Source organism: Notolabrus celidotus, chromosome 13 (assembly GCF_009762535.1).
Source record: "Notolabrus celidotus isolate fNotCel1 chromosome 13, fNotCel1.pri, whole genome shotgun sequence".
In the NCBI taxonomy this organism is placed as follows: Eukaryota; Metazoa; Chordata; class Actinopteri; order Labriformes; family Labridae; genus Notolabrus; species Notolabrus celidotus.
Window position 1 is genome coordinate 33,173,948 of NC_048284.1, and position 12,282 is coordinate 33,186,229.

The following is a 12,282-nucleotide window of genomic DNA, read 5'->3' on the forward strand; positions in this document are numbered from 1 at the left end:
ATGCTGAGCTCTTGTTTACAGTTTCGAGGTTGGATTCAGATGACAGGACAAATACTCCTTTTTGACAGAGGCAGTTTCAGGGCCGGTTCGTACCCTTGTCAATTGAGAGCCTGTGTTGACTCCCGGCAGGGAAAACCGGTTCCAGAGCGGCTCCAAATCTTTGCTGGTTTAGAACCGTGAACTGCTTACGTCAGGGGTGAGGGGCGGGGTTGCCGTGATCAAAAACACAAACGTGTTTCCTCCATTGTCCTGCCGTGGAAAAATAAAAGAGACTAATGGATTCCAAGGCAAAGCAGTGGTCGGCCGAGGAGACAAGCTGCTGTTGTCCACCATCATTGTTGTTGTGAGGGAAAGTTCATGCTAGCACTGCTGGGAAAAATGGTCACGTAAATCTGACATCATGACGTGCCTCTTCCACCGGCTCAAGCGGGCGGGAGAACAAACGGGTGCCGTGTTGGTTCGGGAGTTCAACCAGCTCCAAACCAGTGCAAGCACCAGCCTGGAAATACAACCCGGTTCATGTTGGTTGAAATTGGGTAAAAGAGAGAGCGTGTCAGCTGGAGGTGATGGTTGATGAAAATCATACCACCGTCACAAAAACAAACTCCAGCTTTCTCACAACATTTGGCATGTGTCAATGATTGTTAAACCACCAAAGATTGGCTTCAAGCCTTATGTTGAATATCACATGTTAAATTTAGCTAACTCACTAGGTTTCTTATAAAAGCTCACCCTGACCACACACATTTTGTATTGGTGTTTATAGCCCCAAGATACGTGAAGGAAAGGCAACTTAGGAGAGGGAACATGCTGACAAAGTTTCTGAAAAACAGGATCCTCTTTTACCCCGACCTCGAGGTAATGAAGGTCCACAACCCCAAAAACTGTCAGCTGACTTTGAGTTTCCATGGAGCAACACAGAAGTCCAAACCGAAGATGAATTTATTTGAGCATACAGATATTGAAGACAGAATGTGGAGCTCCTCGTTACCTGAGCTGCCGTTTCTCAGGTAGCACAGTACACAGTTATTAAGGAGTGGCTGATCTAGAGTCAGTTATTGTTTGGGAAATTATGACCATTGACCATGAGTCCATTTCGACACATCTGTGAGACAGGCGTCATGTTTGTAGGGAGGCTAGTGGGAGTGAGATTGTGCAGCGTCAGCATGAATTATAAGAAGGAAGTGAGACAAACTGAGACACACTCAGAGTGACTGAAGACGACTCTTTAATCAGGTAGGAGCAGACATTACTCTGATAATACTGATGAAGACAGTTCAATTATTATATTTAATCCTAAACAAACAGATGATTGATGGAACAGAAAGAAATGTTTTATTGTAAAATGTTGAGAAATAATCTGTTTAATTTCAGGAGTCCAGAGTTTGTGATCTGAAATCTGTTAGGAGCAACTATTGAGTGAAATATGCTTAAACTGCAGATTTGAACTATTAGAATAGATTTAAGATTATTTTAGTGGTTTTAAAATCTCTTAATGTTCCTGCTCCTTCTTATTTATCAGATTTTCTTTTATCATGTGAGCCAGTGAGAGCCCTCAGGTCTTCAGGTAGTGGACTTTTAATTGTACCAAAAGTTAGAACAAAGACTCACAGTGAGGTAGCTTTTTAGCCCACGTCTGTGGAACACCCTTCCTGAAGATCTGAGGGCTGCACAGAACATCAACATTTTTAAAAGCAAACTCAAGACCGACCTTTTTAGTCTTGCTTTTAACTGAGTTTTATTCTTATAACAGTTTGATTTCACCTTACTTTATTTATTTATTTATTTATTTATTTATTTATTTATTTATTATGTAGTTCAAATTGTAGTCACTTATTATTTTATTTCATTTTTATTTTATTTATTTATTGACTGATTTATTTATTTTAAGTGTAGCATCTTATTTTCTTTTAATGGTTTACTATTTCAGTGTTTAATTATTGTAGTAATGTATTTTATTTTGGTGAGTTTAATTTCCTGTACTGAGTTTTAACATCTTATGTTTCCTCCAGTGTTTCCTCATTAAGATATCATGAGAGCGTTTCCTCAGTTCGTTCAGCAACTTCTTTTTTATTTGTTTAGTCTTAAGTATAGCATCTTATTTTCTTTTAATGGTTTAACATTTGAGTGTTTTATTAACTTAGAAATGTTTTTTTATTTTGGTGAGTTCAATTTACAGTGTTTCCTCAGTTCATTCAGCAACGTTCAAGTCAAGTCAAGTCAAGTCAACTTTATTTATATAGCACATTTAAAAACAACCAGTGTTGGCCAAAGTGCTTTACAAGGTAAAAAGTAAAAATTACATGAAGACAACAATAAACAACAACATAACAGGATATTAATGTCCTCTTCACGAGTAGAAGGCCAAAGAGAAGAGATGGGTCTTCAACAAAGATTTAAAACATTCAACAGTTGGGGCCGATCTTAATTGGAGTGGCAAGCCATTCCAGAGCTTGGGGGCCGCTGCTGCAAAGGCTCTGTCTCCCCGGGTTTTAAGGCGACTTTTAGGCACATCCAGGAGCAGCTGGTTTGTTGACCTCAGTGCTCGGGTTGGGTTGTGAGCATGGAGAAGATCAGCCAAGTAGGATGGTGCCAATCCATTTAGGGCCTTGTATGTTAAAAGTGCAACTTTAAAATCAATCCTGTGACGGACTGGGAGCCAGTGGAGAGCACGCAGCACAGGTGTGATGTGCTCCCTCTTTTTCCTGCCAGTCAGGAGGCGAGCTGCCGCATTCTGTACAAGCTGCAGGCGCTGAATAGACGCCATGTCTAAGCCGACATACAAAGAATTACAATAATCAAGCCTAGCCGTAATAAAGGCATGGACCACTCTCTCTAGATCCTTAGGAGGGAGATATGCCTTCACCTTCGCTATGAGTCTCAGCTGGAAGAAGCTGGACTGAACCACAGAAGAGATTTGCTTCCTAAATTTGAAGGCTCTGTCAAAATGAACTCCAAGGCTCTTTACAGAGGAGTGAACATTTGCTGCGAGAGAGCCGAGAGTGCTCCCATCGAACTGTTGGGGCTGTCCAAATACAATGACCTCAGTCTTTTCCTCGTTAAGGTGCAGAAAATTTAGGCTCAGCCATAACTTTACATCTTTCAAACAGTTGAATAAGGACTGCAGGGATCCATTCCTCTTTAAGCTGAACGGCATATAAATTTGCACATCATCAGCATAACAATGAAATGAGACGCCATATTTCTGGAAAATAGATCCCAGGGGCAGCATATACAATGAGAACAGGATAGGGCCCAAAACAGACCCCTGAGGAACACCACAAGTAAGCTATTTATTTATTTATTTTATTTTCATTGTTATTATTATTATTATTATTATTATTATTATTATTATTATTATTGTTGCATATATTGTGTTCTTAACCTTGGGATTATGGGGTGGGTTTGGAATCAGGGCTGGGGTTTAGGATGAGGGTCTTTTTATTTTTATTTTTACATATATCTTTTTAATTTTAATCATCATTCTATTTTAAGTTTTTTTTTAATGTTAGAATGTCATTATATGAAAAGCGCTTCATAAATAAAGTCTGATTGATTGATAAAAAAGGGGAACTATAACTTAAAAAAATCTGTCTGTAGAACAAGAACAAACAGATTTCTAAAGACGAGTTCATCCAGAGGAAGAGAAGCTCTTTCCTCTGATGAAGAGGAATCACTCAACTCAACTCAACTCAACTCAACTTTATTTATAAAGCACTTTAAAACGACCACAGCCGGAACAAAGTGCTGTACATAAATAGACAAACAACACAGGCATAAAAACAATTAAAACACAGGATAATAAAACAATAAAAACAATAAAAAAATAAATAAAAACAAACCATAAAACACTAAAACAGGAGCAGAGTCTCATGCTGGGTTGAAAGCCAAGGAATAAAAATGGGTTTTAAGATGAGTTTTAAAAATGGACAGTGAGGAGGCTTGTCTAATGTGGAGGGGAAGCTCATTCCATAATTTTGGAGCAGCAACAGAAAAAGCTCTATCCCCTCTCAGCTTCCGTTTTGCCCTCGGTACCTCCAGGAGGTACCTCTCTGATGTCGGTACCTCTCTGATGTCTTCAAACTAAAGCGATATGTACTCTGACTTCAGCAGAGCTGTTTGTACCGGTCACTGTGAACCAAACCCCTTGAATCAATCTGGTTTATTAGTTTGAAAGGTGAAGGTTCTCAGAGCCAGAGCTCAAAGCCTGATAAGATATCTTGTCTTAATGATGACAAAGAACAAAGAGGTGGAATAATGTTGGAAAATATAAATATTATTTCTAACTTCTAACTTAATCCTGACTAACATGAACACAGTTTCTTCCTCTGCCTGGGACACCTGAGACCAGCTGGAGTTTTTAATTTTAGGATTATTTTACACCTCAGTCTGGATCACAGCGATACTCCAGGTCTTCAGGTGTGCAGTCTGACTGATCCTCTGATTGTTTGAGACACATGTAACCCGTCGACTCTGGGGTTTATTGTGTCCTATATCTGTCAGATCTGTTTTTGGATTCACTTTATTGGGTTACATTCATCAGTTCTTTTTTTTGTTTTATACTTTATTTTTTTGAACAGGCATAGTTAGACAGCACAGCTCAGTGAAACAGAAACAATAGGTCATCTATACATCTTATTTATAATAGTGGAAATACAGTCAGTTCATACAGTAATGGCTTATTAATCCCTCAATGCTACGTACACAGTCCATTTTTCCCAGTAATGCAAACATTTTTCTGCTCTAAGGTTTAGTGAGTAGGTCATTTTTCCATATGTTCAATACTAGACACGATTTCTATCCATTCAGTCTCTGTTGGAGGATTGGGTTGCAGCCACTTTCGTGTCACGGCCTTTTTGCTGGCTGCTAATAAAATCTTTATCAAGTATTTATCCTTAACTGAGAGGTGGGCTGCGATGTTACCTAGATAAATTGATGAGAATGAGCAGTCAATCCCTGCTCCAAAAATGTTTTGTAATGCCTTAATTACTCCCCCCCCAATATGACTTGATTTTTGGGCAATTCCAAAATATGTGAAAGTGGTCTGCCAGCTGTTCTCCACACTTCCTCCACATTCATCAGTTCTTGATTTAAATTTTCTTACTCAAACTTCATTTTTTCATTTCCATTTATTTAGATTCTTTAAAACTCTTATTTGTTTAACTGAAAGTTTAGTTTCATGTCATATTTACTTTTTTTCATATCATGAAAGTTAGACCTGGGTGTTATAAACTGGTTTGAAGTCTTTGAGTCTCTGAAATATGCTAAAGTCAGATTTGATTTGTCCTGTTATTATTAAATATAAAAACAATATTTTGTCTTCGAAAAGTTTTTTTTCCAAAAACCCAACATTGAAAAAGGGGATCATCTTGTAATCCGGTTTGTTTTATTCTACTATGCTCATAATATGCTATATTTTCAGGAATTCAACTTCCCTTCAATACAACTTTCATTTGGTCTACTAACTTTCACCTGTGTCACTTTTATTTTCTGTATTTCAACTTTTACTGCAAAGTTCAAACTTTCCTCCTGACATGGAAGCGTTCACTCTGTAAACTTTGACTTGTATTGCTTTAATTTAAACTTTGGTCTGTGCATTCAAACTTTTTTTCTCTTTATGTTTGTAAGATTTGTTCGACATATTTTTTCCTCTGGTGTTTACCTCAGCATTGTTCAGTCGCTCTGTCATTTAAAAATGTTAAAGTCAGTTCTAATATATTTTAGTTTAAAATATTGTTAATTTGTTTTTGTTTTTTAACTTGAATCCACTAAATTAATTTTATTTGTCATCTAAACTTTTATTCCTTAGATTCCATTATTCATTGATTTTTCATTTTTCAATTTTCCAACTTCCATCCTTACATTCAAACTTTAATTTCAAATATTTAACGCTCATTTATTTCATCTTCCGTGTCGTACTTTGTTTAAATTTGAACTTGAGCTCTAATACTTAAACTTTTATTTTCATAGGTTTAAACTTTCAATCACAACCTGAGCTTTAATTCCAGGAACTCTGACCTTTATTTTGAACATTTCACATCTTTGGAAGTTGAAACCTGGATTTTATGTATCAAGGCTTCCATTCATTCTTTACTGTGTATTTGTCATTTATTGTATATATTCAAATTTTCTTATTGTATATTACAACTTTGATACCATATATTTTCACTTTTACTCAAACCTTAGATTTGAATTTCTATTATGATGAAACTTTAAATCTGTGTATTTCCTTTTTTGTGTCAAGAACTGGAAATGTAATTCTCTATATTGAAACTTTTATTGACAGTAGGGCTACAGTTTTAGAAACCAACCTGTTCCACCTTGAAGAGATTTTAAATACTGATGTGTTGCTGTGTTTTCTGCTATGTATCATCTGCACATCAGTCTTTTATAAACTCACCAGGAGTCTTGAAGTCGTCCTGTGAGTCTAGATCCCCTGATTTGTCCCAGATCAACAAAGTCTGAACTGTTGTTTTGTGGTCTCTCTGCAGGTCATCATGGGGGAGTGGTCCTTTCTGTCTGCCCTGTTGGACAAGGTCCAGTCTCACTCCACGGTGGTGGGGAAGGTATGGATGAGCGTCCTCTTCCTCTTCAGGATCTTCATCCTGGCTGCCGGCGTCGACACGATCTGGGGCGATGAGCAGGGGAACATGGACTGTAACACAAGGAGCCCCGGCTGCAGGAATGCCTGCTACGACTACTCCTTCCCCCTATCCCATACACGCTTCTGGGTCCTCCAGATTCTCACCGTGTCCACTCCCACGCTCATCTACCTGGGCCATGTGCTGCTAGTGATCCGCAGAGAGAACAAGCAGAGGAGACGCCTGGAGCAGAAGCTTGGTGAGAAAGCGATGATGAAAACTCCAAAGTATTCAAACGAACACGGCAAAGTGGAGCTGAAAGGAGTCCTGCTGTTCAGCTACATAATGCAGCTTCTGCTGAGGGTCCTCCTCGAGGTCGCCTTCCTCGTAGGCCAGTACTTCATTTACGGCTTCTTCTTCATGCCTGCAAAGATTACATTTTCAGACTACCCCTGTCCTTCCCCGGTGGACTGCTTCATCAGTCGGCCCACAGAGAAAACCATCTTCATCATCTTCATGATGGCGATGGCGGTTCTCTCAGTGATCCTCAACATCGTGGAGATGTTCCACCTGATGATCTCGAAGCTGCATGAGAAGAGACGCAGGAGCTTGGTTCCCTCAGAGATGTACCCCCTCGACAAACCGAACCAGCACTCCAGTGAGAGAACCACACCGTGTTAAAGGACTCAGAGCAGAGACATTAAGACAGATCCTGAACCTGACTTATCTCTGAGGTTCTTGGATTGTGTCTAGGTCAGAGGGGGAGGGATCTTTGCCTGCTGTTATGAAGTTTGAACACAGTATAATACAGTTGAGGTCAAAATGATTAGCCTCCATGAAAATGATCAGTAACAACAAGTGTTTATAGTTTAAAGTTTGACTAGGATGTTATATTAACGCAATGAATTGAAACAAGAAAAGTTAAAAATGACACAGCCAGAATTATTAGCCCCCTGGCCATTAGTAGTCAATAGGTGCATTTTGACCAAGAGTTCCAACTACTTTCCCCAGAACTACTTTCCCCTGAACTAAAAGGTTCCTGTGCCCCCATTGTTGTCTGTGTTTCAACCGCGTGGGCTGAAGTCCCGGCTAGATTGTGTAAATCAGGCCAGTGACGTATGGAGGAAATAAAAAGTAAATGCACTACACCACCAGACCAGTAGAGGGCAGTAAAACAAAGAGGAATGCCATTCATCACAGATGACATAATAGAAGCAGACGGACAGGCAGAAAAGTTAGCCTGTTAGCATGAAGAGACTCAGCTGGTGCTGTTTTAGATGGTGCTATATTTCATCACAGATGGATTCACTGAATCAACACGTGAGAGGAGATAAGCGCGAGTAGCAAAGACGTTTCAACACGGCTTTAAAATCCTTTTGAACTCAAAAAGCCGTGGCAGAGATCGGCCGGTGTTTTGGCTTAAACAGCGACCCTGTTAACTGGAGACTTTCAGCCGGATGCATCCCTCATAAACGTCTTTAGACGATCATTAAATATCTGATGTGGATATTTAGAAATCTTAATAAAAACTAAACTAGTTTGCATTCCCAGGAACTCCCTCTGTGTTTCAACAGCTGTGTAAACTCCACAAACACTGACACGTTCAGCTGGAGGTCTCCAGTTTACAGGGTCACTTTTAAAACCGTAACACCGGGAGAGACGCATTCACGGTGGGCTGAGAGAAGACTACTGTTACAAGCTGCTAAATCAAGAGAATCACAGCTTCTTCTTTTGAAAAGTACACACACATACAAAAAAGATAGAACAAATCAAAACTAATGACAGAAAGAGAAATTAAGTGAATCACAGATGTGTGTGATGTTATTGTGGACGGAGGGCGGAATAAAAACACTGAGGTTAATCTACCAATCAGACACGTTCAGCATTGCAGGCCCCACCCCCTGAAAGTCCCGGGACCTTTGAAAGGTACTACCCCCCTAGCAGGGGCTTTTCAGGGGGGAGATTATCTACCCCTGAACTAAATTTAGACCCTGGAACCACCATGTAGTTCAGGGGTAAAGTTCCTCTGGTTTTGGTGTCCTTTAAGAACTGTTGGACCAATTTTGACGTACGCTTTGGGTCATTGTCTTGTTGGAAGACCCAGCGCTGACCTAAATCTAGAGCAGAGTTCTTCACATTATCCCTCAAAATGTCATCATAACTTTCTTTTTTCATGATGCCATGCACCCGAACAAGGCTTCCTGTGCCTGAGGCTGCAAAAAACAGCCCCACAGTACGATGCTCCAGAGCTCTGTCCTCCTGAATCTGAGCAGAGCACAAAGGTCTGTCTGTGCTGTTAGGATGTGGTAACATAAACGGGTCGCTTCATCTCTGAAGGTTCAAAATGAAATGCACTTTTTGTTCTACTGCCCATTAAACCATGATCTTACCTGTTGGCACACAAAGTGATTCAGCTCGCTCACTTTGTGTTGAATGATTTTCAGAAGCGTAGGAGGAAGCTTTGTTAAGTTATAGTTGTTACTTGAAAAGTGCCGTAGTGCCAGTGTGTGAGGCGTAACGTTGACTTACATTGTTTGACATGTGCAGTAAAGTAATTGTTTTTTCTTTCCCTCCATATGTTGTTGCTCTGTTTCTTGTTTTGTATTGCCTGTAAGTCCAAGCAGGCTGGGCACTTATTGGTGACTGACATGGTGAATGAAAATAAACTAACTAAAACTAAAACCAAATAAACCTTTCTGAAAAGTCATCAAACCAAACATTTGTGCCAAGTAAACAACATGACCCAGAGGTGCAGCTATTTAGTTTGAACCCCTTTTGTAAACACAATGAAATAAAACAATGAAAACTTCACTTGATTACTTCTGCATCACAAATTATTTGTTTTTAAATTTTGGTTAATTACATCCAGTGAATTTCTGTTGCTAAATCCAACACTGTTGTGTCTCTTGATTCATATCACCCTGGACTTCCACCAGATCCATGTCCGGTCCGTCTCTGATCCGCCGCGGTCCGGCTCGGGGCTCTTTCGTCCATCAACACCAAGCGGCAACCCCCAGTCTCAAAATATGAAGCCCTTGCAGAAGTGTTAAAAACTGCAATTCATTGAGCGTCCACTAGAGCAGGGGTTCCCAAAGTTCTCAGCCCACAAACCCAAAAATATAGGTGCCAGAGACTCGCAACCCCCACTGCCCCTCAAAGTGATTTAATGTGTCTTCATTTAGCTGGTCTGCAGAAAATGACCCTACCTATATGAGCATGTGTCTGTGTTTCCTGTGCTGTTATGAATGAACCTGCTGCTACTGATGCTTTTGATAATTAACTGTTCACTAACCCTAAACTTAGGAGTCATCTGACAACAAAGAAAGGGAGAAAACTCATTACATTTTCTATTTTCAAGGTTTTATTTCAAGTTTAGATACTATTTTTGTTGATACTTTTCACTATAATGGGTAAAATGTACAATTTTAAATTACTTAAAAGAAAAAAAACATTCTGGCAGGCATCTCACGACCCCCAATGTGTGTCTTGCAACCCTCCAGGGGGTCCTGACTCACACTTTGGGAACCCCTGCACTAGAGGCTGGCTGTAGAGCATATATACAGTCTATGGGAAGAACACACAGTATGGACGTCCGCTGATTGTAGCCCCATTAAAGAGAAACAACTCCAGGGCCAGCCAAAGATGTTCAGCAGAGTTTCCCCTCTAATTTTCTGCCTAAATGTGTCAAGTCCTCAAGCTACAGAAAATACTTATCCTGATTTTTTTTTAAATCAAGGTGGAATCTTCTCAGACAATCAAACAGAGGGGAAAACTTCAAAGTGGATATAAAAAAAGCCAGAGTGATTGATATATTCACATGCTTTATTCTTAACTTCAAACTACTTCTCTTAGAGAATTCACTGAATCAAAATAACCCCAACCATACACACAACTCCAGTGACATTTGGCAGACTTGTCATAAAAGAGATATATTTTTTAAACATCATGAAAGTGAATCTGGAACAGAGCTGAAAGGAAGAGAATAAAGAGACATATTGGTAATGCAGAAGTTTAAAACAACAACGACTCTCTGAACTGGTGGTGCTCAACCAGTCGATCACGATCGACCTGTCCATCTTAGACTGATTCCCCGTTGATCGCGAGACGCTGGAAAAACTTTTCCCCCCATCTAATAACGTGACATCACTCAGTGTGTTTGTGCCCGTTTGTTCCAAACATATCCTGATACACCTGAACACATCACAGAAAAAACAAACCTAACTTCAACACATTATAGTTTAGCTATTGGCTACCTGGGGGGCACTATGGGTACGTTGCCCAGCGACTCAGAGTCAAACTGAAGGGGCATGGGTGTGATTGGAAGGTGACAGCTGTCCATCATTCAGTTAGCCAGCGTTCTTTTCACAGCACAAAGATAGCAGGTTAACCAGCAAAGACGTATTATTTTCACCCCAAGTGGGAGGAGGACTATCTTTTTGTTTTCTTGAACTCAAAGTCCGTTTGCCTCGTCTGCAAAGCAAGCGTGGCCTTGCCGAAGAAGGGGAACTTGGAGCGGCATTTTAAGACAGTGCACATATGCTATGAAACGCACTTCCCAGCCAAAACAGCTCTACATAGACAGAAAGTGTGTGAGCTAAAAAGTTAACTGCCTCCTCCTAGTGGCAGAGATCCCACTAAGGTACACACATGTATTTTTGCTATTCTAACTTCTAAAAGTTCTCCATATTTGACCTTTATGTGGTTTACTTCTGTTACTATTGTGTATAATAAATATTGAGGAAGGCTACGACTGCAGACCAGAACCTCTGTGTGTTTTATATAACTGTAGGAGTCCTCGGCACACTGACAACTTAAAAAATAGATCTTGGTACCAAAAAGTATTGGGCACCCCTGCTCTAAACTACCTGATCAATTAAGCATGAAGCTATGGCAGTTAACCTCACCGTGCATGATTCAAAGTCTTCTCCACATCAATATTACATTAACAGTAAAAGTAAGGTATGCTGATGTTAAATGGTAGATAATGTGTTATTTAAGCCACAGGATGCCCCTTTAATAGATTAGAGGGCAGTATCTTATAATAGGATTGCAGTTTAAAATCCAAGTGTTTGCAGCATGGCATATCTGTGACTAAACCCTTGACTATTAGTCAATTTAACATTTTTGTATTCAGAGGCAACCCTGTTTAAGCCCCATGTAACAGTGAGTGTACACAGTCTGCACTCTGAGGAGAACAGAGTGAGACTTGAGCTTCTCTTCATGCTGTGTTTACGGTCTTCTGCTGCTGTAGAACTCCAATTTCTTCTTGTCACTTTGAATGTCTGTGAAGCCAAAAAAAGAGATTAATAAAAGAACTTCATGAAATGGGGAAATGTGCACGCATTGATAAACATTGGTAGAAAAATAGGTGTCAGAAAATGTTGGATTATATCATCTGCATCCTACTCATGGATACCAAAAATGAACTTGTTCGCTTGTGTCGAGATGAGCCTTTTAAAGCCGTATAGAAGGCCTCATGTGATGTCACTTGCAGGTGTGATATCTACTTTCCCCTGAACTCAAAGGTTCCTGTCCCGTTGTTGTCTGCGTTTCGACCGCGGGCTGAAGTCCCAGGTAGATTGTGTAAATCAGGTCAGTGACGTATGGAGAAAAAAAAAGTAAATGCACTACACCACCAGACCAGTAGAGGGCAGTAAAACAAAGAGGAATGCAGGCAGGTATCATTATGAGCAACACAACA

General features: G+C 39.9%; 1 protein-coding gene across 1 annotated transcript; it reads left to right on the forward strand.

Moving 5' to 3' along the window:
- Positions 1–1,211: 1,211 nt before the first annotated feature.
- On the forward strand, positions 1,212–7,453 carry LOC117824148 (gap junction Cx32.2 protein-like). The gene is made up of 2 exons (XM_034699551.1): positions 1,212–1,236; positions 6,492–7,453. Exon 2 carries the CDS (start codon positions 6,498–6,500, stop codon positions 7,260–7,262), a length of 765 nt encoding a protein of 254 aa, XP_034555442.1. The 5' UTR covers positions 1,212–1,236; positions 6,492–6,497; the 3' UTR covers positions 7,263–7,453.
- Positions 7,454–12,282: the final 4,829 nt, after the last annotated feature.

Bases quoted from the DNA above. Each gene is read 5' to 3' on its own strand.
- LOC117824148 (XM_034699551.1), top strand. From the start codon at position 6,498: ATGGGGGAGTGGTCCTTTCTGTCTGCCCTGTTGGACAAGGTCCAGTCT.